This window comes from Trichosurus vulpecula, chromosome 5 (genome assembly GCF_011100635.1).
Source record: "Trichosurus vulpecula isolate mTriVul1 chromosome 5, mTriVul1.pri, whole genome shotgun sequence".
Taxonomy (NCBI): domain Eukaryota; kingdom Metazoa; phylum Chordata; class Mammalia; order Diprotodontia; family Phalangeridae; genus Trichosurus; species Trichosurus vulpecula.
Window position 1 is genome coordinate 194,292,015 of NC_050577.1, and position 27,517 is coordinate 194,319,531.

At 40.6% G+C, this 27,517-nt stretch overlaps 2 protein-coding genes across 2 annotated transcripts in view; one reads left to right on the forward strand and one right to left on the reverse strand.

The window, feature by feature from the left end:
* Positions 1 to 6,239, forward strand: EMG1 (EMG1 N1-specific pseudouridine methyltransferase). The gene is made up of 6 exons (XM_036761250.1): positions 1 to 353; positions 4,650 to 4,751; positions 4,836 to 4,977; positions 5,347 to 5,405; positions 5,500 to 5,649; positions 5,943 to 6,239. The coding sequence occupies exons 1-6, from the start codon at positions 186 to 188 to the stop codon at positions 6,054 to 6,056; spliced, it is 735 nt and encodes a 244-aa protein (XP_036617145.1). The 5' UTR covers positions 1 to 185; the 3' UTR covers positions 6,057 to 6,239.
* Positions 6,240 to 6,416: 177 nt separating this feature from the next.
* LPCAT3 (lysophosphatidylcholine acyltransferase 3) overlaps positions 6,417 to 27,517 on the reverse strand; it is a 31,361-nt gene continuing 10,260 nt past the window's right edge. The window contains exons 2-13 of the mRNA XM_036761248.1: positions 12,246 to 12,353; positions 11,300 to 11,406; positions 10,757 to 10,850; positions 10,518 to 10,555; positions 9,925 to 10,103; positions 9,099 to 9,207; positions 8,280 to 8,366; positions 8,019 to 8,185; positions 7,369 to 7,516; positions 7,128 to 7,286; positions 6,873 to 7,001; positions 6,417 to 6,778 (exon numbers count right to left, since the gene is read on the reverse strand). Of these exons, the coding sequence (XP_036617143.1) occupies positions 6,885 to 7,001; positions 7,128 to 7,286; positions 7,369 to 7,516; positions 8,019 to 8,185; positions 8,280 to 8,366; positions 9,099 to 9,207; positions 9,925 to 10,103; positions 10,518 to 10,555; positions 10,757 to 10,850; positions 11,300 to 11,406; positions 12,246 to 12,353 (1,313 nt within the window). The 3' untranslated portion in view covers positions 6,417 to 6,778; positions 6,873 to 6,884. The remainder of the gene's footprint in view (positions 6,779 to 6,872; positions 7,002 to 7,127; positions 7,287 to 7,368; positions 7,517 to 8,018; positions 8,186 to 8,279; positions 8,367 to 9,098; positions 9,208 to 9,924; positions 10,104 to 10,517; positions 10,556 to 10,756; positions 10,851 to 11,299; positions 11,407 to 12,245; positions 12,354 to 27,517) is intronic.

Below are 27,517 nucleotides of genomic sequence, written 5' to 3' on the forward strand. Positions count from 1 at the left end.
TGACCCAGTCCTCCGGAGAGGGCGCCTCAGCCACGGCATCGTCCCCTGGGCTCGTGAGCCCTCTTCAAAGATGGTAACCGGAAGTCACGGAGTCCGGGCGGAAGTAGTTGCGTCCCCGCGCCCGTTTGTGGAGAGGCATCCTGGGTAAGGTTTGTGCCATTTCCAACGCTGTGCCCGGTTGCAAGATGGCGGCGCCCGGTGATGGTTTCCAGGCACGTGAACGGCGCATTCGGGAGCCGGAGCGAGACTGGGAAGCGGCGGAACCCAAAAGACCCCGTCTCGGAGCGGGGAGCAAAAGCGGAGGCCGGCGGCTCGTGGTGGTGCTGGAAGGCGCCAGCCTGGAGACTGTCAGGGTATGGTAGGAAAAGAGAGGAGAGGAGCGGACCCGGGGCGGGGGTAGAGTCCGGGAACCCTGCCGTGGAGCAGGGACTCGCTGCTCTTTATGGGGGGAGGCAACGGAAACACCCGTGCAGTGGGGGGTGGCGGCTCTTTTCCCCTCTTCCGCTGGGGGCTGTTTCTCAGGCCCGCTCCTCTCGAGGTAGGGGCAGTTGTGGAGGCTCGTGCCCCTCGCCCCCAGCCTGCGTGCGTGACTGGCTCGCGCCGTCTTGGAACTCTTCCGTGAATCTTCTTTGGGATTTAGGGCATTAAGGTAACTGCTGCCCCCCAGACCCCATAAAGCCTTGGAATTGGAAAGACCTGGGTTCAAATGCTGCTGCAGAAACATACCAGCTACGTGACCCTGGGAAATGTAGCTGGAACGCTCAGTGCCACGGGCAAGCCTCGGAAATTGAAAGATGGCCAAGGGGGGCCGATTTGTATTGGCAGAGGGAGCCCCCCTCCTTAAAAAAGTTAGAATGGCGGATTCTTCAGAAAAAGACTTATATTCCTAAAACTGGCCACTCCTCCCCAGCCGTCTGATTCCTCCAATCTAAGGTCTGTACTCTGATGGAGGTGACTGGTGGTGAAGAGGGCCTACCTCCTTTTTTATCTGTAAACTGGGCATATTTTCCCCTTAGACGCTTAACCTCTTGCCGCCTTCTGATTGTAAACATTTGCTAGTCTTCTTCCATTTGTTAAGTTAATTTGAATACCGTGCGTTCCCTTCCCCTTAACAACTTCGTAATTTGAACAAATGGTTTCAGCGTAAAGAACTTGGGACCAGGTAGTTCCATTACCTAGCGTTTGATGGGAAAATTGGATTTGGAGGACAGGGATCAATTTCTGGCTCGCTTTTTATTATCTGTGGCATCAGGGAAGTTATTTTCTTTCAGGGGTCAGTACTAATGGACATGAGTATTATTCCAACTCAAATTTATGATCTTGGGCAAATTAAGTCTCGTTTTCTTTTATCTTTAAACTAGAAATTTTGTGAGGATCAAATGAGATAATGCGTATTAAAGTTTTGAATACTGCAAAAAGGTTATACTGTACAAGTATAGGCTGTACTGAATCACATTAGCTGTTTGCTTACTCACCATTTGTACCACTTTTGTGAGATTCTTATAAAATTAGCTATCCATTCCAATGTCTCATCCTGGCAGAATTCTCTGCAAAACTTATGGTGAGTTTCACTTTCACCCAAATCACCAAATCTGATGCCTTCTCAGTTTTCATTGAGCAACACTCTTCAGTCTTATCTCTTTGGGTTTTGGGGGCTACCCTGTCCTGGTTCTTTTTACATCCCCCTGCTTCTCAGTCTCCTTGACTAGCTTGTTAATCCATGTCAAACTCCCTTAGCTGTGGTTGTTTCCTAAGGCACAATTCTGGATTCCCTTCTCTTGTCTCTTAACTTTCTCTCTTCATGACCTCAACCACCTTCCATGAATTTAATTGTCCTCTTTGTTTGCAAGATTGACCACAACTATGGTCTTCAGATACAAAATCATTCACCTGGACGTACTTAGAGGCTCTTATCTGACATAGCTTGCAATTTATTAGAATGGCCTTCAAAGGCCCATTGTCTTCTCCATGCCACAATGAAACATCAAAATAAAATGGCAGAGGACTTTAAAAAAAAAAAGTATGTTGGAACCAAAAAGATCAAAAACAAGAAAGGACCGTGATTTGTGGGTAGATTGGACGTAGAGAAGGCAGAATTAACTGTGGTTTAGTTACATACTGCCCTTTCTCCTTTCCTTTGAACAAAGCCTGGGCATTTAAATTGGATGTCGTAAAGACATCTGAAATTCAGTATATCTAAAACTGAGCTCATTAGCTTTCTTCCCAAACCTACTTTCTCTTCAAAATGTCCCTATTTCTGTTGAAGGCCTTAGCATTCTTTTCAGTCTCAGATTTTCATAATCTTGGTATTACCCTCTACTCCTCAGGACCTCACCTCACAAATCTTGTGCCAAATCCCTGCCCTTTCTACCTTCACAGTACTTATCCCATCTGATCCCTTCTCACTATTCTCACAGATACGACCTTAACGAAGGTATTCATTACCTTCTAATACCTTCATTACCTTTTCTGTCCTGTACATGATTATTTCAGCCCAAGTAAAGGACTTTATGCTTATCCCTAATAAATTTTATGGCTCTGGTATGTCATCTGACATTAACTACTCCTAGGATTTTTGTCTGCACATCTGATTAGTGTGCTGCCACCCAAGCCTTAATCCAGGTTGTTGATAGGGGTTGAATAGGTTGGTCTTCTGTATGTCTGATTGACCCAAAAGTCTTTGGTTTCAGCATACCTAGTCCTTTGCTGTTTTATTCTGGTCTTTTCATTGTAGCATAGAAAGGACAGTGGGCTAAGGCTATTCTAGCAAATTGGAAATTATGTCAGATAAAGAGCCTCTGAGTATGCCTAGGTGTTTCTGTGGCCTAAAGACCAGGATAGCTGCACCAGGTGAATCAGCCATAGTATCTCTATAAGACCATTGTGTGCAGCATTAGTGGATGGGGAACCCATACTGATGAACATACGGATTCTTCTTAATTATTGAATTATTCATTGCAAACCTGTCTATGCAAAGACTTAAGCCTTTTTTTTTGTCTTCTCACCTATCTTTGTCTTTTTTAAAAAAAGTGTAAATTCACTGAGTTTCCTGTGTATCAGAGTTATCTGCCACTATATTTTGTCAGTTACTAGTCTTTCTAATGTAGGGATTATGGACACCCTCTACTCTTAGATTGCATTAGTTTGTGGGGTGAGCAGGGAGAGGGAAAAGCTATTGGCTAAGTTTTAAATCACCTTTCATGTTAACGATTATTACTGGTTTTTAAAAATCAGCTCCTTCCTCTTTTGGTATATTTAATACTATAGATCTGATGTGTGTGCCTCGATGGTGTTTTAATCACAGACTCAGTTGAAAGCAGACCAGGGCCTTTAGTCCAGATCCTTCCACTGAATCCCTGACAAGTGATTATCTGACACTACCTTCTTGCAGTGCTGCTAATGGATCCTCTAACAGCATTTTAAAAAAAACCTTTCTCAAAGGTACACTACACTGTGTCTTAGTCCTCAGAAAGTTTTCCTTTTCATGGTTTCATCCACCGTCTATGCACAAATGAGTCTAGCTCATAATCTTTGTACAACGTTCCTGAATATACAAAATACTCAAGTGAATATGCCACATTTGCTATAGGTCCCTTTCATTTCTAACACTGATTTTGAGAGATTCATGCAGTTATAGAAGGGTAAATAAAGGAGCTTCTCTGAGGCTGGGTCACTCTCTCAGTCTTCTGAATCCCAGTTATGTTCAGTTACTTCAGTCCAAAAGCCTGTTACCTTGTCCATTAGCAGTGTCTCTGTCATTCTTCTGGTAGTCCAGGTTGGCAATTTCTGACCCTCTGCTTCTCATACTTGTTACTTTGTTTTACTGAATTCTTTTTTTTTTTGTTGCTGACTAATCCCTTCCTTTAATTTCCCTGACTACCTTAAGATATCTACCCCTGTCATAGGGGTAGTCCAACCCCCTTATTTTACAGATGAGGAAACTGAGGTTTAGAACGACAAGCCCTAGGTCATATGTGTGGGAGAGTGGCAGAACTGGGATTTTCCATTGTATCATACTGCCTCCCAAGATTATAGAAACTTCCACCTCGTTTCTTGCTCGTTTTCCTGTTAAGTCATACATCTGCCCCTCCAACTAGCTTTTATGTTCTCTTATCAGCATTTTATGATAAGGCCCTTCATCATCAGTTGCTTTCATTCACACTTTTCCCACTCCCATGTCCCATCACTCCTGTTACCCTTAACTTACTCAGCAGACTTTTAAAAAGAATTCATGTTCATCTTCACTTCTTTCTGCTGTAATTATTCGTATACATATTACATTACTCGTCTGTTTCAAAACTATATCCTCATGGTGAAAATAGCAATTATGCTTTCCACTTTGGGGACTTTTGCCCCAGGAGTGTTCCATGTAGTGTTTCACTTCACAGGTAGTTACTTAAAATACTTTTGTCAGATTTCTTGAAGCCCTATTTGTTTTAGCCATAGTGAGTTTTTCAGTTATAGGTGTTTTGAATTGGGGAAGAAAGCTTGGGATGCATGAACTTTATAGATTTCTAGATAGCCAGTGACCCCAAATAATTAAATTTAAATAATTAAATTTAGAACTGTCTTTGTACACACAGTAAGTGCTCTCTCCATTTTGAAAAATTAGACAGACTTTGCTGCTTTCTACTTCTTTCTCTTCCCAGGTAGGGAAAACCTATGAGCTGCTGAACTGTGACAAACACAAATCTATACTCTTGAAAAATGGACGGGACCCTGGAGAAGTGAGACCTGACATAGCCCACCAGGTAGCTTCAGAAACATACTTTACAGGGAGAGTGAAGCTGCTGTTTCTTTCTTTCCTCACTGGTCCTGATTCCTATTTTCCTTAGAGCTTGTTGATGCTGATGGACAGTCCTTTGAACCGTGCTGGCATGCTCCAAGTTTACATCCATACTCAAAAGAATGTTCTGATTGAGGTGAACCCCCAGACTCGCATTCCTAGGACCTTTGACCGCTTCTGTGGCCTCATGGGTGAGAGTCAGGTCATTTGTCCTCAGAGACAATTCAAGAGGAACTTAGCAGGGGTTAAGAGAAGAGGCGGAGTGGCAGTTTGGGATGGCTAATAGTGGGTATAGTAATCACCACACCTTTCCATGCGAACAGAAACAAAGTGCTTTCCCTTCTAGGCTCTATTTATTTCAGTTACAGACTTGATTGAGTTTCAGACAGATGGGAACAGAGCCTTTCAGAGTCTGACTAGCACTTGCTGGAAAGTCTGGCACTCTTGCTTAGTGATGCATAGTGGGCTCATCTAGTTCCCTAGCTACTGTTCTGGTTGCTACTGCTAGGAGGAGGAAGCAAACCCTTGTTCTGGTTTTGAACTGTCCCTTCTTTCAATAGTTCAGCTCCTGCACAAACTCAGTGTTCGAGCAGCTGACGGTCCCCAGAAGCTGTTGAAGGTAAGGACTTGATGGTTTAAGGGGAGAAGAGAAGGAAGTCTGGGGGATTCACAGACTTGTTTCTTAGACTGAACTCATTGTCTCTTCTCCTTAGGTGATCAAGAATCCAGTGTCAGACCATTTTCCTGCAGGCTGTATGAAGATTGGCACTTCCTTTTCTGTCCCTGTTGTCAGTGATGTTAAAGAGCTGGCTCCCAGTAGTGACCCTATCGTCTTTGTTGTTGGGGCCTTTGCCCATGGCTCGGTAAGAGATGCTTCTGGGACTAAATGGTACAGTAGCTGCTCTTTTGTAGGAGTGTAGTTTGGTATAAAATATGGAAGGGAGGATTTTTGTTTTGCAATTACAGAATTGGAGAGCAAGCTTGGATGCTGCTTTAACCCAAGATATTTCGAGTAATGTTAGAGTTACTTGTCCTTTCCTAGTCAGTTACAGAAGCTAGAGTGCTGTTTATCTCTCATTGACTCCAGTTACTCCCTTCCTGGGGGGAGATAGTTCTCTTTTTTGTATAGCAACTTATTTTTTTTTTCATCTCCTAGATCAATGTGGATTACACAGAGAAGATGGTATCCATTAGCAACTATCCCCTTTCTGCTGCCCTTACCTGTGCCAAACTTACCACAGCCTTTGAAGAAGCTTGGGGTATCATTTAACAGTGGAAGACCTTGCTCCCGTACATTGAGACATCTTACATTTCAAGACATCACGTCTTGAAAGCCATGGAACTGACTGCTGGGCAATCCTGTTTACAGGATCCTACTGTACTGAGGGACATTTAGACTGTTCTTTTTCATACAGGCTTCTCCATGTATAAATTTTTTTTTTTTTACAAACAGGATTATTCAAGGAGAATTCCTACGCTAACTTGGCAATCCCAACCTTTGTCCCCTATTTAAGCTGCAGAGAGAGGATGAATCCATGGGGTACTTCATCCTAGCACCCCAAGGACAATATGGTAGGTGGGAGAGGGAAAGCTCTTGACTGGGGGAAAAAAAGCAGCGAGGAGCACTAGATGAAAAACCGAACAAACAGAAGTGGTTTTATCTGGTACGATTCCAAGGTAGAAAAATGAAGCAGGTAGAACCTGTGTCCCTTCCCTTCCATGGGGAGGTGGCTGTGGTATCGGCACATGTATAATCATAGTAAATCAGCAGAAAAGAAATAGGATTCCCAGCTGAAGGGGAGAGATAAGGCAATGTGTGTGGGGGAGCCCAGGAGTGAGATGGGTCCCTCCACACTCCCCTAGGGCAAAGGAGATCTGCTGGAGCTGCCATGCCTTCCTAGTCCCTGCTTCTATCTTCCATGTGTCCTCAGGGCAAAGGAGTCCTATGGAAAGGGAGGCAGTAGCTCCTGTACCAGTCCCATTTTAGGCCACCTGCAAGAGAAGAGAGAAGAGGGCTGACTAGAACCATCCTACAATCCCTACTTCCCAGTAATCTTTGCCAACATGGAGCCTCAGGCTCACTTACCAGGGAAGCAGATTACTCTGCTTTCTTTAATTTTTCTTTCCTTGGCACCATTATTTTGTGAACATAAGGCAATATGAATAGGAGGCTCAGGAAGAAGACATGGCCAAGAAAATAGATAGACTTGTAGACCTGTGGGGAGATGCAGATCACTGAGGTTAAGTACAGAATAGAAGCCTTGAGGTGGTGTGTCCTGGTTTTTAGTTATTCTCTCTCAATCCCAATAGGCAGTCACCCTCAATCCATCTTACAACTTACTTTGAACCATTTGTCCCATGTGAAAAGGCAAAAGGCAGTCATAGAATAACCCATGAAGAGCCAGTGGATGGTTTGCTGCACTAGGTAGAAGATGGGCTTCAGGACAGTGATGGATGCCAGCTTGCTCAGGACCGGGCTCTCTGTAATTAAGCGGGCAGCCTGGAAGGGACAGACAAGGATGCATAGTCAGCACCTGGCCCTCACCGCTACTTGCTCTTCCAGTCTAGTGTGTGTACCCCACCTGTCTCTCCACAATAACGATAAGGAACTCCATCTGGAAGCAGATCAGGTAGCCGGAGTGCAGCCCATGCCACAAGGCCAAGAAAAACAGGGATAGACCCTGGGACACCACTTTGCTCCCGAGAAACTTGAGCCTCTTGAAGACGTAGCTGGAGACAAGAGGGGAAATGGATGAGTCTGCGTGTTCAGAGCAAACCAGGACTTGGTGCCCCTGACCCTCTGATCTGTCATCCCCGGTTTCCCAAGAAAATCTGAGCTGGTTGCTAGTTTCTTTCTGTTCCCCATTGATGCTGGTAAGGGAGGTTGGTAGAGACAGAACAGGGGTGGGGGATGGGTAAGGAAGCATGGTGCAGATGGTAAAATGACTTCCCAAGGCCACCTCGCTAGTTTGTTTCAGAGCTGAGGATGAAGCCAACTCTGACCTCTAGACTGGTACCCATTGTAGGAAGTCGTACCCTCCAGGGTACAACTCGCCCTCCAGGGTCACAAATGCAGATATGGCTCAGTTTTCAGGCAAGGCCTAGTAAGGTTCTTGAGTTCATCCAAAAGGAGACTGAGTGGTGACATGTGATATACTCCCGCCTCCATCTCCAGGGTAAATGAGAAAAGGTGTGTGTGTGCGCGCGCTCGCCAATACTCCCAGGTGCTTACCGGGCCACCCAGGCATTGGTGTTGATGTTGAAGGAGGCAATGGTGCCAGTAAATCGGGGTGTGGTCTCATACAGCCATACTTTCATGTTGGCACAAGCATCCCACAGTGGATATCCCTTCTCATCCAATCCATTGAAGCCCAGTCCAGTCAGAATGCACACTCCTTCCTGAAGGAAGGATTGAGTCAGGGGGACAACTACGGGTACAGATAGTTTCTTACTCCCAGCTAGGGTCTCCTCCCCCTGCCTCTCTTCTACTCACCGTGACCAGCCAACAGGTGACGTATTTGTAGAGCACAAACTTGCCCCAAACTAGCATGTATAGGCAGCGGAACCAGAAGGGGCGGTTCTTGGAGGAGAAAGAAAACACGCATTAAGGATGCCACTGAATCTGGGCCACCCTCTGGGTAAACCCCCAGTGCTTGTGCTCTTGACTGACCTGCCCCATACTTGGTGATTTTTTTCTGGTTTCTTAGTTGATAGTTCAACATAACTCCCTTGTTAACAGGAAGGTGGAGAGGAGACTACAACTTTTATCTTCCACTTCTTCCTTACAAACCCTGGGGATTATTAGCATTGGCTTCTAACCTGTCCCCTCAGCGGTCACTTGTCAAGTGCTTAGTTCCCTGTGTGCTTCCAAGCACTGGTCAAAAGGGGAAAAAGAACATGCTCAGGTTTTCTGGCTGGTTAGATGGAGGGCAGAAACTGGAACTAGTCTCCTGTGCCCTCTATAGGCATAGAAGCCCCACATTAACACTGTCAAAGCACAGAAAGAGCATGTTGAGAGGACTTCCCTGGAGGGAAGCAGCTGAGCTTTGAACTGGGATGTGAACAGAAAGTGTTAAGGACAGCTTGGCCCTGATACAATCTACTAATTGACCCAGAATGAGGTAAGGTGCACCATTAGACAACATAGCACTCATGAAAGCTGCTCTGTACCTGCTGGGTCTTTGGTGTTGGTTGAGAAACAAAATAAGGCCTGGCTAGCTAATCAGATGCCAGGGACTCTTACAGTTTTTCCCTGTCACATAACAATGAGACCAAGTGTTAACAGGTGGTGGTACTTAGGATAACTACTCACTTCGTAGTCCTGGGAGAGGAGATATTCTTCTGTGATATAGGGACTGAGCAGGGTATAGCCCACCAGGTAGAAGAGGCCCAAACTTAGACGCTTGAGAGCAGGTAGGACACTGAAGGAGAGAAATAAAGTCAAGAGTATACATCTGCACCCTTCTAATTTAAAATGTGGAGAGGGTTCATCTAGAGCCTTAGCCACCCAGTTGAAATGGGTATAAGATGCTTCCCAAAGTGCTCAGCTGGGAGGAAAGATGTTTTCCCTACCCAAGATTTGTAAGGACATAAGAGGTGTTGAACCTACAGGCATTAGAGGAGGCAGAGCCTTTGCAAAGCGCTTGGTTCATAGTAAGTACAATCTAAAAGACTGAACAGGAGAGGAACCCCACTGGAGACACTCAAATATTAACTGATCAACCTTAGCATTCCTCATATAAGTGAAAAGCTGCAAATGTTGGCTTAATTGTCCAAGTTGTCAGCAACAGGCCATTTCTAATTCTCAATCTGCTTGTTCAAGGAATGCTTGTTTAAAGAAAAATTGTACGGGGGCATGAGGTGTGGACTTTTGTGAGGAGGACAAACTTTAGTTCGTACATGGTATGTGAAAAAACATTTGCATTTGATTTGATGGATCACAAGCTATACAAGCCAAGTGGAACATGTTGGCACATCTTTACTGATGACCTATTTTAACAGTCCAGGGGTTGGGTGATACAGGGCCATGTTTTCCAGGGCTCTTCAGGCTAGTCATTAGGAGGATCCCCATAACAGAAGTGGCTGCAATCCTAGAAGGGTAAGACAGACGTGACCAAGATCTTTGGGGATGTGATTACCTGTTGGCTTTCTTCCCTGGTATATCAGTCATCTGTCCTTGCACCAGCTTCATGTAGTTGTTCATGGAGAACTGGGGTCCCACCAAAAAGCCCCCATAAAAGTAGGAGAAACCAGCAATTTCCATCAGGGAAGGGACTCTCAAAATGGCATATTTTTGCTGCTCAACAGACAAGGAATTCTGTGCCAAAGGAAAGAATGGGTGTTTCAGGACTAGCCTTGGGACTCTCCCCACATAACATTCTGAGCCCCATTTCTCTAGGATTCCAAAGCATCCACTTCAGCAGGGAGAGATCTAGTGCAAGGCACTTTGTATGTGTGTAAGCATGTTTGGGGAGAGCTTAGCAATAGCGAGCTCTCTGTTCTCTCCCAGGTTCCCTGTTGTCAGTGATCTCTGGACTTCTGTCAAGAGCTCGAACCCTGGCAAGTAAGATCTGCTGATGCTTGCTCAGGTGCTACCTGGAGCAGGGTAATAACCCAGGCTGTGGAGGATATCCTGCTCCTGGGATTGGAGTACGCATCTTGGTGACATTAGCCTTTTCCCCTCCCGCTGGTTGTTTTCTTCAGTCTCCCTGTGGAATGTATGTTTACTTACCCAATCTCTCCCTCCATCATAGTAGTCAACAGCCAGACCTGGGCGGAGAGAGAAGGTGGGGTAAAGCGGAGGGGGAGGGGGAAGCACTGAGTGTGTAGCTCAGGGACTGAATGTGGGTGGGAACTGCACAATCCTAAGAAGGCAAGGGAGAAAATAGGAGAATCCTGTTGGTTGAGAAGGGAGGAGCCTAATACAGGTGTAGGGAAAGGACAAAAAGAACTGAAGCTGTTATCACTTACCAATCAATTTCAAGGTCAGGACGCAGTGTGGCATTGTCCACTTGATGTCATAGTTGTCAGTGGCTGTGTAATAGTAACCAGCAAGAAGGTAGACCTGCCAGAGGGACCAGCACTTCATTATCACTCCTGCCTTAAATTATCTGTTCTTTAATAAATAGGAAAACTGAAGCCTAGAAAGTCAGTGACTGGATTTTAATCAAAGCTCAGATCTTTAGCTTCTGCTGTCCATTCTCCCCTACTCTCAGAGCAAGAGCAAGAATGTGTTTCTTTCCTAGGGTTTATCTAACTGATCCAGTTACAGAATTCTAGAATGTACAGTTCCAAGGGGACTCAAGGAAACAAGGCCTAGCTTCCTGGCTTCAGGGAAATGCATTATTATCCACTCCCTTTACATCTGAGTATCACAGAGGTGAAGTGACTTGTCCCATGTAACACAGCTAATGTAGGCAGAAAGAGGAATCCCGGTCTTTCTTTCCTAGTACAATATGCCACCACACCTTCCTTCCCGTGAGAGCTGTGCAATGAAAAGGGAAAGTTACTTACCATCTGGAAGAAGAAGGTGGTCAAAACAGCAGTAACAGTGCGGCCCATCAGCCGGAGAATGAGGAACTGTAGCACCACACATGTCAGGGAGTGGCAGAACTGGTATCCTAAATGGAGGTGAGAGAATATGAATTCTGGAATGATTCTGCAGGTTTCATACCTGTCCCAAAAATCTGAATCAGAAGCTATCAGGGAACAAAATCATTCTGATACTGGATTCAGTTCCAGAACATTATTTTTGGTTTCCCTTTGGCCATGAGGGATTTAGGGTGGATAGAACATTATTTCTGTAAAAGACCAGCAGCTCAGTGAGGTCATTAATCACTGAGAATGTAGCACAGCTAAGGATCTATCCTGTACGAGCAAAGTGGAGCACAATGGAAGGTCCCATGGCCAAGCTTAGATTGCTTCTTTCTGATGTTAGTTATACTACTCCAAGGTTGCTTCTACTGACCCTTTACTTGCTGACTGAAAAAAAGTTTAGGGACCAGAGGACCTGGTAATTTTAGTCTCTGCTCACACAGACAGAATGATCTTTGGCCTCAGTTTTTAAGTAAAAACTGAAAGTTGGCTGTGTTAATCTATGGGAGTAGAACTCTGAGTGATGCTGATTCAGAGCTGGGTCTGTTTGAGCCTCACAGTCACAGGGTTCTTTAGGGCCAAAGTGGGATCAAACTTCCACTTCTGTTGATGAGATAAAGCTGAGGAAAGCCACTCAGCATTCTTCTTTGGGAAACATAATAGAGGGGAAAAAATGGGATGGTTAGCCATTTTGAGGCAAAAAGATTCCCTTCTACACAAACCCTCTGCTTTTCAAGAGAATACTTCCTTATCCACCAGAGCCTCCTTAAGGTGATGGTGTTTATATCCCTTTCATTTCCTAAATTTCTATTAGAAGGGAGTATTTTACAAATGAGGACACTTGTCGTTCTCACAGGTCACTTACCAAAGTTAAAATAGGCAACTGAGAGGCCTGTGACAATGTGGAAGAGATGGATGAGGTAGCAATCCTTGTAGAAAAGGAAATGTCGATAAAACAAGGCAAAGGGGTATCCTGGAGAGAAGAGATGAAAAGGTTACCACTCCGGCTATCCGGGGATGGTGTCAATGTTTTGTTAGGTAAGCTTCTCTGGCATGATACATCTAGCACAGAATAAAAACTCTAATATTATATATGTATTGATGACAAGGTCTGAAACAAGACCCCAGAAACAAATTCTTTTCTATAAAAAGTTTTAGCAGAGAAGAATTAAAGTGTTATCAACTCGAGCCTTGAGAAAGCTTTCATGTATATCCACTTGAGTATCTTAAGGTTGCTTCTTTAACTAAATTTTTTTTCCCTAAGTGGTATAACTCCCAAATATGTACCATAAACTTTGTCCTACATTATTACAGCCTACTTCAGCCAAGTTTCATATTAGTTAAATGTGTGTGTGCAAAAACCCATACCTTTGCACTGATAATTATACATATAATAGAAACAAAACATTTTTTTCTTTGTTGTTTTAAGGAACAAACCATTTCCCACCCAGCTGCAATCCTGGACTTCATCACAGTCTCCAGAAACTCATCCTACAAGATTACATCAACCCTGAAAATCACATTTGTTAATACCCTCTGCCCCCCGAGACCCCTTCTCCCATTCCCCACCACTGGAGAGAGTGGATATTGAAGCTTATCTTCCCAAATCCTTCATTTAAGGAGGGCTCCCAGGGCATTCATCTAATCATTTCCTACCTAGCTTCATTATGTACCCCATTCCTTCCTCCCCTTCCCACTTTGTGGCTTTTTACGTGTTGTCTCCCCCATTAAATTGTAAGCTCCTCGAGGGCAGGGCCTGTTTTTTGCCTTTCTTTATATCCCCAGCACTTGGCACAATGCCTAGAACAGTCAGTGCTTAATGTTTACTGGCCAAATGAGTAACATGTAGAGATGTTATCTACATGTATATAAAAATATGAAGCCCAAGGCATATGGAGCCAATGTCAGCTCAGTGGCAACACTCATTTTTGTGCCATGGCACAACTGTCCTCTGGTAGGTAGTAGGTAGAAGCTGAGTTTATTTTAAGGGTGAGTATTTAAAGAATTATCAAAGATCCTGGTCCTAAGCTCTAGATAAGCCACTGAAAGTATCAATTATCTTACCAAGGCCTAGGCAGCCAGATGATATAGCAGTCTTCATCAAATTACGTAAATGGCAAATCAGAAGAGACTAGATAAATGTAAATTAGTGATAGGGTAGGAAAGAGATATCAAGATAATTGACAGCCAGCTCTACAATATAGCCAGCATCAGATCATCCATGCCTAGGAGAGCCACTTGGTGAACCATTTTGGTGACCAATTAGGCAGACTTGGACAAAATTCAGGTAGTAGCAGCAGTACATACTAGCTTAGGCACAATGACTGTATGCTTATACCATGGGTACAACACAGGGTGTGATAATGCAGGATAAATTTATATATGTAAATATGTGTATATATACGTGTGTATACATACACACATATATAAATAAATAAAATATTTAAAAATAACATTTATGGTACACATTTGGGAGTTTCGACTCATTCCACCATTTAGTAAAGATGCAACCAAGTGGATTTACATGAAGTTAGATCTATCTGGGTCAAACCACAGGCATACTCAATAGGTAAGCACAAGGAAGATCATAAGAACTGAGGTTTATGTCAGGATACCACATCATTAAAAGGTAGAATAGGACTCTTCTAATGGTCATTAGAATGCTGCTTTCAGCAATTTCATAGGCTCCTTAAGGACTTCTAGCTTCCTACAAAGTCTGATGACTCATTGTGGCAGAAGAGTGCCCTAGCTTCTCAAAGGTTATATAAACAGATTGCATGCTCTGGCATGTTCTACCCAGGCTGGAAAGCTTTCAGATATGGTCTCAGCAACAGGCTGTGTCTACTTTCTAAGGGCCTGCCTGACTGGGTGTGCAGTAGCTTAGCGTATCATTAGGTGATGAATTCCCGTCGTATGACAACCCATGAAACAATGAGAGATGGCTGTGGCCCTAGGCAGTTCCCTTGGAGAAAAGGGGTTTGAGGGTGCTAAGAATTGCCTAGCTTTTGGACGATCTACAAATGTTAACTTAGATGTTTTAAGAGTGGGATTCTGCTTCAGTGGCCAAGTGCTGGACATACATCTAAACTGACTGATATCAGTACTGACTCTCATTACAAAAGCAACCAGAAGGATGATGCAGCTAAATGGAATGATCTTCCTCGGAGTCAGTCAGCTTTATTATGTGTACAAAGGCAACAAGAAATACCATTTCATTGGATACCTGGTCATCTTGTACAGCTGTTATGCATGAGAAGCATTTGTGAAGAGACTACTAGAAAAAATAACAAGCTTATGCACAGCTGCAGAGGATGACGAACTAAGATCTTTCAAGTTAAATGAACATATGCTTAAATGTTTAGGGTTTCATTGGTGATTTTTTATAGCACATTCACTTCCCAATATAAACCGCCTTCCCAACATTGAATCCTCTTGTTACAAAGAGTAACAGTTAAGAGCAAAACCACTCAGCAAAGCAACTGTATCTGACAGTGTAGACAACATTACACAACCCTAATTCAAATTCACTTCCTTACTCAAAGAAGGGAAGTCAATATACGGTAATACTGGGTGACTTAAATGCAAATACAGGCATGTGGAAGAGGCTTATAGATACGGCAGAAATCTTACACCTAGATAGCAAATAATTTTTTCTGAAGAAGAGTGGGAAGGTGCTCTGCACCGAATCACAATGAACACTAACAACCACCCCCCCCAAAACCAACAAAAACCCCTGACTATACCTTGTCAGACAGGAAATGACTGGTTATTGATAGAGGAGTAAAGAAAAAATTGACTGAAACAAAAGACAGACATCAAGACGCTAACTGTAGATGACTGTAGAGTGGTCACCTTGACAAATTCAACAGTCCCTTAATATCCTAATGGGTGAGTGTGTCATATGGCCAGTTACATCTAGCTGGCCCCAGCCATGTTTTGTTTTCTACTCTGGCCATTTTCCTGCCACCTGCCCTGCTCTCTCTGGACCACTAGACCTTGTCATCTGCCCTGTCTGCTGTACCCTTACCCTCACCTCACTTTCTAGACCTGGACTGTTAATAAATTCAGTACTACTAGCTTTACTGGAAAGGAATGTCAACCAGCTTCCACAAGGACCTAGTCACCAGTGTTTTAAACTAAACTAGTTTCCAAACTAAAATACCCCTCCCTGGCAACCACTGTCCTATGTATGCTGTCTACCCCATTAGAAAGTAAACTTAAGTGCAAGACTCCTTTTTTGTATTTGCATCCTCAGTACTTACCACAGTACACTTGGGACATGATGAATGATTAATAGTACTTGTTTGTTCATTTTGAAAGATAAAAAGTAAACAAATTATTGGAAAATTGGATTTGATAAACCTGCTGAATGGGATTTATAAAACACTGATCATGTATTAAAGATAAAAGTTATCAAATCCAGAAAGACAGAATCATAAACAGACCACAATATATTAAACATTGTAGTCAATAGAGGAAATATGAACAAAAGATGAGAATCTAAAACAACACTCTAAATAACGATAAAGTTAAAGGCTGAACCAAATAATAAAAACATTTTAAAAATGGAAAATAGATTGGTAATTCCCAAATAAGGTCAATTGAGATCTGATTACACAGCCAACTGAAACTCTTAACTGCCAAGCAGAAAAGTTGGTAATTGAGAGAGACTACGTTAGTCACCTAGAAGAAAATGAACAAACTAGTCTTCATAAGCCCAAAGATACCAACTCCTGGGCTAAGGACTTCCTAATGACAAAAACTTACCCGGAGAACAAGACAGTAGTTGGGCAGAAATTATATTTAGACCAACATCTTACGGTGTACACCAACAATAAGCCCCAAATAGATGATATATGGCCTAAATACAAAAGGTTATGTGAATAACTTTTAAAAAATGTAGTGCCACAATCTCTTTGCTGGTATTTTTTTTTTTTTTGCCTCAATGTTCATTAGTGATTTGGGCTTATAGTGTGCTTTCTCCATTTTATCCTTTCCTAGTTTGGGAATTAGAGCTAGTGTGTCTCACTGGGTGCTTTCTTTCTCTACTCTTGTAAAGTTTAGTAGCATAGGAACTCTTTTGTTAAATGTTTCATACCATTTACTGACAAATCAGCGTAGAGGTTGTTTTCATTAATATGCTCAAAAGCATATATTATTTTTAATGAAGAATAGAAGCTTAAAAAAGGGCATGAAACAAGGTTGCCCATGCCAACTACTGAAATAAAGGAAAGGAAGTTAAATATACATTGGATCATAGGATCATAATTCTAGAGTTGGAACAGACCTGAGAGATTTATCTGGTTCAACTTCTTCATCTTATAGTTGAGGAAACTGAGGCCCAGAAGGGCTAGGTGACTTTCCCAAGGTCACACAGATAGTAATCTGAAGCAGAATTTAAACCTATATCTTTGGACTCCCAAGCCAATGTTCTTTTGGAAAGTGAAGATAAACTTATCTTTCTAGATTATATGATGGTTTACTTAGAAATTCTGAGACAAAAAACAAAAGAAAAGTCAAGACAACTGCTTCACCAAAGGAGCAGGATACAAAAGAAATTTTTTAAAAATTACTATTTTGCTATATTACTAACAACAACTAGGAGATGAGCAAGAAAAAAACCCATTAAGAATAATTTTAAAATCATGAAATATCAGTGAGTTAACATACTAAGACTAAATCTAGGATTTCACATTAATATAGTAAAAATGATGCTACTCAAATTAATATTAGTACTTAGTAGTATACTCAAAAATTTCATTATCTTTTTTTAGACCTCACCTTCACTTCCAAACATGTTCCTCCCCTTCCTACATCCAGCAAATCATCCCTTCTAACAAAAAATAAAATATAAAGCAAAACTAACCAACACATCAGTCTAGTCTGCAAGTATATGCTTTGTTCCACACTCATATTCCTACACTTCTGTAAAGAATGTAAGGGAGGTTTTGCATTATACTTTATAGGATGTGACAAAGTAATAACAAAAAACTTCCATGGAGGAAAAGTCAAGAATCTCTAGGAAAAAAGTGGAAAAAGTAGGAATGAAATGGAGTTGACATATTTAAATCGCAAATTATATCATAAACAGTAATTACCAAAGCTACATGGTTAAAAAAATTAGAAAAGCTGATCACTGGAATAGATTTTGGTAAGCAAGAATCAGAAATGAAATGGAATGGAAAACTAGTGTAATAATCTAGTTTTTCATAAATTCAAGAACACAAAGTACTAGAGAAAGAACACTTGATTCAAGAAGAAAAATTGGCTAGCAGTCTGGTGGCAAATAGTTCTAGACCAGAAATTTACACCATGTCCCACAATAAATTCCAAATGAATAATTACACTAAATAAAAAAAATGTTCTACTGTTAAAAAAGTTAGAGGTTATCTCCGGATAGGGGTTGAGTTTGTAACCAGCTACAACACAGAGATTATAAAAATCAAATAGTTTTTGACACGGGATGAGTTTGTAACCAGCTACAATATATAGATTATAAAGGATCAAATAGTTTTGAAAAAGCTTTTATGCAAAAAAAAATGCAGCAAAAATTAGAAACCATATATAGTACATGAAACTAAAATAAAAATATGATATTTAAAAGCTGATATGAATTGATACATATCTATAATATTAAGAGCCATTCCTCATCAAGAGGTCAAAAGATATGAACAAAAGATTACTCTCAAAATTAGTAAATGAAGTAAAAAGCATTTATTAAGTTCTCATCAACCTCTATGCTATTAAGTGCTGGGGATATAAATAGAAAAAAATGAGAATCTGAAGGAGCTCACAAACTAATGGGGGAGACAACCCATATAAAAAAGGTCAGTTGCACAGTCGATGGAAAGATTTGGAAGTCCTAAATGAGGCAGAGGCAAGGGTCCAAAAATCTATAATGGTACTCAGCAGATTATACGATAATAGAATTCCCAGGGCTCTGGAAAGCAAAGCTTCAGAGCAAAGGGTAAAACCTAGAGGACTTTTAAGATGTTAGTAACAGGGTAGAGTGTAAGACCTGATGATACTCCATAAGGAGGGCTTGTAGTTCATGACTCTCAGGGATGTTGTTCTTCCAGGCCAACTACTCTATGGGAGGGGTGATGAAAAAGCAAAGGGTAAATATGACACATACTATCAACAACTGTCTTTAAAAGTGCTCAAATTTGCTAACAAACAAACACAAGTTAAAACAACTTTGAGGTATCACCTCAGCCATCAAAATGTCAAAAATGGGAAAATTCATCACTCAGGAAAACCAGCACACTACTATATTCACTACTGGTGGATCTGTGAACTACTCCAAACACTCTGGAAAATGATTAGGAACTCTGCTGTAAGAATTATGAAACTATTCAAACCCTTGACCTAGCAATCCTATTACTGGGTTATACCCTCCTCAGGGAGAATTAATGACACACCCAATTGTAACAGCAAAAAATTGGAATCTGTGTGCCAAAATACTGGGCAATGGTTTGGATTATGGTATATAAATTAATTACTGCTACATAAGGAATAAAGTTATTAACAAGTCAAAGAAATGAAGGGAAACTTTTATGCCTGGCACATAGTAAGTACATAAACATTTTTTACTGATTGATGAAGTAATGCAGAGAGAACTAAACAGAACAAATATATAAAAGGCAACTTTAAATGGATATAAAATTCAACTACTAATACTGTCCAATTTTTCTAACTTGTAAGGCATATACAAATCTTATGAAAAATGATTAAGTTTTAAGTATGCTGGGGATTTTTATGAGTAGTCTAAGCAAAATTTATCATTAATTTAAAAAAAAATAAAGTCATTATCATGGCCTCTGGCTGAATAGCTGGTATAGTGTACCACTTAAGCTCTATTCTTCTTCACTCTGTTTTCTTTTTTTCCAAATTGACACACTATTTTGACAGAGGCGTCTCAACAGCCAAACTCCTCCACAAAGTACAATGCCCCAAAACAGTAAAACCACCTAACAGCAGAATTATCACTTTTTATTTTTGTAGGTTCACTATCATTAATGGAAAAGGATAGGCACTTTTCCTGTGATACTCTGCTATTCACACTGCCTGCTGTATTGGATATGAGTTTGTTGCCTCTTAACATTTCTTTACTTAAACTGCTGTAGTAATTATGTTTGTTGTTCTTTTGGATAGATTTTCTTCATGCTGTTATCACTTCATATAAGCCCTCTCACTTTTCTCACACAAGAATTCTTCATATCTGTCATTCTTTTTGGAGCACCTCTATTTCACTGCACAAGACAAACAAGCATAAAACCACAATGAATGTAGATAACAGCAGTAGGAGACTTCTGTAGAGATGGAGGAATAAGAGGCTGCCAGCAAGCCTCGCTTTTCAATAGACCTCTCAAAAACAGCAACAAAAAAGCCAAAAAGAAGCAAAACTATCAGAAACCTTCAAAAGAAAATTATTTTTAGAAAAAGCCACATTTCAAATATGAAAAGTAGAAATGCAATATAATAAAAAAAAGGCTTAAAAGAAAAGGCAGAAATACCATGAGAAAACTCCCCCCAACAGCAGAAACAAAAAACCTGAATTTCCTTGGGCTTCCTTAAGCTTCAGAGCAAATGGTAAAGCCTAGAAGACTTGTATGATGTTACATTGTATAAGACCTGATGATACTCAATTTTACTGGAAGGAGGGCTTGTAGTTCATGACTCCCAGATTACCCAAGTGGTGTGAAAAGGGATGTTGCTCTTCCAGACAAAAGAAAATGACCAATGGATCCACTTAAGGATCTGAAGACATGAAATTATTATAGGATATTAATTGTTCTAAAGGGTAAATGGATATGAATAAGCAGTTCCTCAAAAGAACTGCAAACTATTAACACCATATGAAAGACTACTCCAAATAATTATTTTAAATTCAATTTTGTTTTTAGTTCTGAATTTTCTCCCTTCCACTTCCCCTTTCTTCCCCCACCAAGAAAGGAAATTAAAAAATCCATTACAGATGCATATAGTTAAACAAAACAAATTCCTGCATTAACCATGGCAAACCAAACCAAACCAAAACATACATTCCTCAATTTGCACTGGGTCCACGTTTCATCAGGAATCCTCTGGAATTGGGGTTGGTTCATTATGCTGATCAAAGTTTCTAAATCTTTTAAAGTTGTTTGCCTTTACATTATAGTCGTTATTATATAAGCTGTTCTCCTGATTCTGTTCACTTCACTTTTCATCAGGTCATGTCAGTCTTCCCAGGTTCCTGTGAAACTATTCCCTTCAATGATTTACAGCACTAGCATTCCATCACTTTCACACATCATAACTTGTTCAGCCATTCCCCAATAAATGGGTATTCCCTTCTCTTCCCCTATATGAACATAATGGAATATAGTACACCATTTGGAATAGCGAAGTGGGTGGTTTCAGAGAAAACTAGGAAGACCTCTATGAAATGAGGTAGAATGAAGTAAGCACAACAAAAACAACTCCAAAAGACCTAGAAACTGATTAGCGAAATGACCAGCCATGCTTCCAAGGCTGAAGATGAGGCATATTCCCTACCTCCTAAGAGAGAGCTGTAGGTTGTAGATGGAGATAGATATTTTTTGGACATGGGCAACACAAGAATTTGTTTTACTTATCTATTACAAAGGTTTTCTTTCTTTCTTTTAAAAATTCATTTGGGGGGAGAGGTGGAAGGAAAACAAATCTCATTTTTGGAGAACTACCAAATCCAACAACTCTATGCTGTGGACAGGATTCTTTTGTGCTCAGCAGAGGAAGAAGCCAATTATCTAGTAAGTGGTCCCTCCTTCCTTAGAATTTTTAGTGTATGCTGTGCTTTTTTTCCTTCTTTTTTTATTCAGTCACACTCAACTCTGTATTGCAATTTCTGACTGGGCATTCATTTTATATCCCTGTCCAGATGGTAAGCTCTTCTCTTCTCATTCATTTTCATACCCTTTAATAATTTATCTCTTTTAGGACTTTGCACATAGGCTCAATTCAACAAGTTTGTTGATCACCTAGCTGGTCCTTTCTAAAAAGATTCTAGCCAACATTATTAGGAATACTAGCACCTTTAGCATTTCTTAGTACTTAAATAAAAGAGAACTGTATAGTGGGTTTCTGCCATTCTCCCCACCCCCCTAACCCCCTTAAGTCAGCAAAAAAGAAAACAGAAAAGATTCCCTCAACATTCTAGACATTCTTCTTTCCCAAGGACACTGTCAGCTGTATAAACTACTTAAAAGAAAAATAAATGGAAAACCCACACAGAAAAAAATATAATCAACCCAAAAAGACACAGGTGGGCCAGCTCAGAAGCCATTTATGAAGACTTATGGGAACTGTTTCCCCCATATATCTTTCATGAATTAAAACTTATTTACTTCCCCTTCAATCTCACCTGCATGCTATTACCACAGCTATCTTAATAGTGCATCCCCTACAGAACAAGCCTCACTCACTCCTCCATTACCTAACCTGGTAGGACCTAATCAGATTTTCAAAACAAAGCGAAGACTGGGTCTGTAAGCTGTAAGCTAATGAATCTGACAACTTCAATTCCTGAAAAAATTCTAAAACATATTATTTAAAGGGACAGTGACTAAAAATCTATGAAAGATAGCTTATTGCCTTTTCTGACAGTGTTCTAAACTGGTAGGTCATAAGAATGTGGTATATGTGTGCCCTAGATTTTAGCAATACATTTGATACAAAATCTCTTTGTACAAAAGACAGAGAGATGCGGATTAGATGACAGTACAATTAGATAAGATTTAGAACTGGTTGAAGAGCTGGAGTCCGGACCAAAAGAGTCTGGTCCTTAATGTGGAGTGCCATAGGCATCTGTTCTTGGCACTTTGCTATTCAACATTTTTATAAATTATCTGGATAAAGAGCATACTTATCATATTTGCTGATGACACAAAATTAAAAGGATGGCTAAAATACTGGATGTCAGATTGAGGATGCAAAAAAAAAAAGATTTTCAGCTGGAGTACTGGATTGAATTTAGTAAGATTAAATTCAACAGTAATAAATTTAAATTCCTACATACAAGTTACGAAAAAAAAATCAGCTTCCCAAGTCCAAGATGAGCTAAGTACTGTCAAACATCTGAAGAACTTCTAGAGGATTAAGTGGAGAGTAGGCTCAATATTGGAGTTAATAGTAAAAAAGAAAATGGAGATGTGTGACCTAGGGATGAGAAGCCTTAGAAAAAGTAGGTATTTTAAATATGTGAAGGGCTACCATTTTGAAAAAAGGACTAGAGTTATTCTGCTTGACCTCTGAGAACAGAACTAAGAACAGTGTGAAGAAATTTTAAGCTTGCTGTAAAGAAAAAACTTGCTAACAGTCAAAATATCCCCAAGTGAATGGGTTGTCTTAGGAAGTTGTGGGTTCCTCCTCAATCCAAGGCTGGTTGACCATTTGTTTGGTGTGTTGTAAAGGGGAGTTCTTAGCTAAGTGTTGAACTAGAAGAGTGCTGAGGTCCCACATCTAAGAGCTGAAACTTTTAAATTTTACACTCTGACCTCCCTAGCCTTCCACCTCTCCCACTCATTAAAGCTACTCTTCATCTCTATTTTAACTTTTGGTTCCTTGGGCCTTTTCCTCAACCCATCTCTCCCTCTAGCTTCCATACCTAGTCTTGACCCCAATGGTTTATTACTTAAATCTTTCCTATTAACCTCATAGGGTTGGAAGGAACCTTTGAGACCATCTAGTCCAACCCAGACTCATTGAACAATTCCAGCTGCATCATACTCAACAAGTGGTCATCCTTCTTTCTGCTAGGACAGGTTTTTTCATGTTGAAAAGGCTTCCAAGTGCTGTCTCAATCACTGTCTTATTTCCAAGGACCAGCTTCACTCAGCATGGAGAGGCTCAACATTAGTAAGCTTGTCACTAGGTAATGAATTTTTGGTTACAGTATCCCACGAAACAATAAAAAGTACAAAATGGTCTTAGTCCTATGCAATGGAGCCTTTCTTTTTCTCTACTGACAGGGACAGAGTGGAAGGAAAGGGGGGAATGCTACTAAGACTCACACAGTGACTGTCCTTCTGAACTTGGTATCTTCCCCAGTGCTTATGTATCACAGTGTTCTGAAATGCACACAGTAGGAGCATCGTCAAATGAGTGAATACACAAACCTTGTCTTAAGTCAAACTTCTCTAATTACTTTCCTCAAAATGTCTTCAGTGAGACCCTATGTAATCTGTCTTAAGCTTCTGTGGTTACTCATGACAGTATCTGGTTGACATGGAGGAAGCTGCAAAATGAGAGGCTTGGTATAAATGATCTGCAAGACTCTAACTCAAAAATCCTACGATTTGAGAGGCAGTGTAGCACAGGAGAGGGCTAGACGTGGAGTCCAGAAATCCTGAGCCCCAATCCTGCTACACAACTACTAGCAGTATGATCACAAGCAAATCACTTAATCTCTAAGAGCCTCAATTTCTTTTATCTGTAAAATGAAGATAACAATACCTATCTTTAGTATCTACCTCTCAGTATTACTGTAAGGCTAAGAACTAAGATGAGAGCACGTTACAAACCTGAAAGGGATATGAATGTTAGCTCTTATCATCCCAATGGGAAATAAGTCTGAAAATATAGGCAGGAGTCAAAGCTTGGAGGATTTAAAATGCTAGGCTGAGGGCTTTCTTGCAGAGCATATTTACTAAAACTGGAATGTACGGAAATGATAAACAAAGCCATTGTGTAAAAGAAAGCAGGCAAAATGGCAAAATGTTTCATTATCAAAAAACTCAGCCTGGCATTTTATGTAAATTTATATATACAAATAAGTTAATGTATATATATGTATATATGAATTTAAAACTTTGCCTAAACAAAATTAATATAAATATAGATTAAGGGATATGAATGGTTTTCTAAAGAATAGCAAACTATCAACTACTGTATGAAAATATGCCAGATCACTATAAATAAAAGAACGGCATATTAAAACAACTTTGGGGTTTTGGCTCATGCCCAGGAAACTGACAGAGATGAGAAAAAACCCAAAAAGTCAATGTTGGAGTGACAGTGATAGAAGACAGGAACACTAATCCACTATCACAAAGCTATGAAATGGTCTGACCATTCTGAAGACCAATCTGGAATGGTACAAGAAGGGACTGAACTGTTCATACCATTTAATCCAGATAATTCGAGGACGTCAAAGCTAAAAAGGCCCCATAGATGTCTAAATATTCGTAGTAGCACTTTTTTTTTTTGAGGTAGCAAAGAACTGGAAACAAGTAGATGCCCATTTAGTGGGGAATGATTGAGCAGTGGAGGCAGTCTGCTACCAGTGGGAAAAGGACAACAGATCTGGGTTTGAATACTATTTCTAATGTGTGCTGCCTGGGAGACCTCACACAAATCTCAACCACGCTGGACTTCATTCTCCTTATCTGTAAAATGATGGACTAGATGGTTCTGAGATAACTTCCAGCACTTGATCTATGATCGTATAAGGGTAGTAGATTATAATCTACTAATATTAAGTACAAGGAGTTCAGCAAAACATGAGATTTATATGAACTGATATAGAGTTAATAAGTAGAACCACAAGAATGTATGCAGTAATCACAATGATGGAAATAAAAAGGACACTACAAGAAAGCCAAACTCTGAATCACTGAAAAACAGAATAAATGATGGGAGCTACTACTCTTCTGTTGCCCGAGAGGTGGGAGCTGCGAAGGCAGGATGTGGCCTTCCCTGGTAGGACTACTCAATGGATCGCTTGTTTTTGGTTTATGGTTCTGCTTTTCAGAGCACGGATACATATATATGGCAGGGCTGTCCAGAATGCGGCCCACCTACAAGCATAGAAATTTACATAAATGCTTTAGTAAATGAAGCTGAGCTACCGCAGAGCTCTCACTAAAATGGCAAATCAAACTATACTGTCTATTGTTTCAATGAGAACCTAAGGTTGGACAACCCTGATATGTGGTATAGAAATTACCGCAATGTAAAAAACAAAAGGCATCAACAAAACTAATTTTTTTAAAATGCCAGGCTGAGTTTGCATTTTATTTCACAACTTAGGCTCTTGCCTTTTTCTGGTGTCATGGGCACAAAGTCTGGTGAGAGCTGTGTTCTTGAAAACAACTTGGAGTGATACAAAAGAAGAATGTTTTCTCTCTTCTCAGAATGGGTTTGGTATTTTTTTTTTGGAGGGGGGAAGGCAGAGCAATTATGGTTAAGTGACTTGCCCAAGGTCACACAGCTAAGCTAGTAAGTGTGTCAAGTGTCTGAGGTCATATTTGAACTCAGGTCCTCCTGACTCCAGGATCAGGGCTCTACTCACTGCGCCACCTAGCTGCCCCCAGAATAATGTTTTTAAATGCATAAAAACACATAGGATTACAAAAGAAATGAATTATATTGAAATAATGAGGTAATTTATTCCAATCCATGTTCACAGATCTGCCTGAAATCCATGGACCCTAGGCTAAACACCCCTATCGTGGACAGAGTAGAGGAGCACAAGGTTTTTGAACAAGGGAGTGACGTGGTCAGATCTATTTCTTAAGAATATTAATTTGGCAGTTGTGTGGGGTTCAAAAAAGACTGGAAGCAAGGAGACTGAAAAAACTACTGCAATAGTCCAGCCGAGAAATGATGGAGGTAATTTAGGGTGGTGGCTATGAGTGGAGAGAAAGGGGGCTAATATCTGTATATTAGAGACATTGTGGAGGTAGAATTGCTAAGATTTGGCAACTGACTGGATATTAGTGGAGGGGCTATGATGGAGAGGAAATCATTAGGACAACTTAAGTTGTGAACCTGATTGACTGGAAGGATGGTGGTATTCTCAACAGAAATAGGGAATATTTGAAGGGGAGGGGGACGAATTTAGGGTGGAAGAAAACAAGTTCTATTTTAGACATGTTGACCTGGAGATACCAATAGGACATCTGGATGGATGTCTAGTAGGCACTTAAGAGTTTGCAGAATTGGTTTCTTCCCTTGCACTGTCTTGCCCTCACATCTGTTTATCCAAATCTTACCTCCAATTCTTCTGGGAAGCCTCCATTGGCCATACCACCCAAAACTGATGTCATTTTTGTGTTTGTATCACCAAGGTACTATTCTAGAACAGTAGCCTGGACACAGCAAGCACTCAATCAATGCTTACTGACTGAACTCCTAAATCACTAATTGGTCTAACTTGCTAACTTATTACAATACTGTTATTTTTCAAATGTGTATCTTAGCTTTGAAAGTAGACTGCAAGCTTTTCAATATTCCACAAGATCAAAGCAAAGCACAAAACCTTGTGCTATGAGTTCAATACGTAATTGTTGATCGATATAAATGTAGACTGTGGAGAATGGGATGACTTGGTACTGACATGTTTAAAAAAAAAAAAGCAAACAAACGAACACAAACCAACCCCAAACTCCCTCCTGGGTCAAAAACTCCACGAGTCTGTTCCTATGCTAAATTCACACACACACACACACACACACACACACACACACACACACACACACACACACAAAACGCTGGCTGAGATACTGTAAACCTGAAAGAACCAGATAAACGTTAGCTCTGAAAATTCTTCTCTTATCTCCAGAGACGCAATGGTCTAGACTAGATTAAAAAAAAAAAAAAAAGATGGCTCAATCCTCCTTCCTTTCATTGCAGAGACCAGAAGTAGACCGCTGCACGGATTATCAAACTTGTGATATGTTGGTTAGTTCTGCTGAAGCGCTTCCCCCCCCACCCCATTTTTTTTTAGAAAAATTTATTAACAGCTTTTATATCTACATTGTCTAAATTTTCTCGTCTATCTCTTCCTCTGCCCCTCAGAGAACCATCCCATACAAGAGATTTTTTTTTAAAGAACGAAGAAAAGGAGGAAGAAAGAAAAAAAATCAGCAAAACTGATCAATACTTGATAAAAACTGCTGGGAAAACTGGAAAAGAGTATGGCAGAAACTAGACATAGACACAGACATAGAAACTAGACATCTTACACCACATACTAAGATAAACTCCAAATGGGTACACGATTTAGATATAAAGGCTGATACTATAAGCTGACTAGGAGAGCAAAGAATAGTTCACCTGTCAGATTTATGGAGAAGGGAAGAATTTATGACCAAACAAGAGATAAAGAACATTATG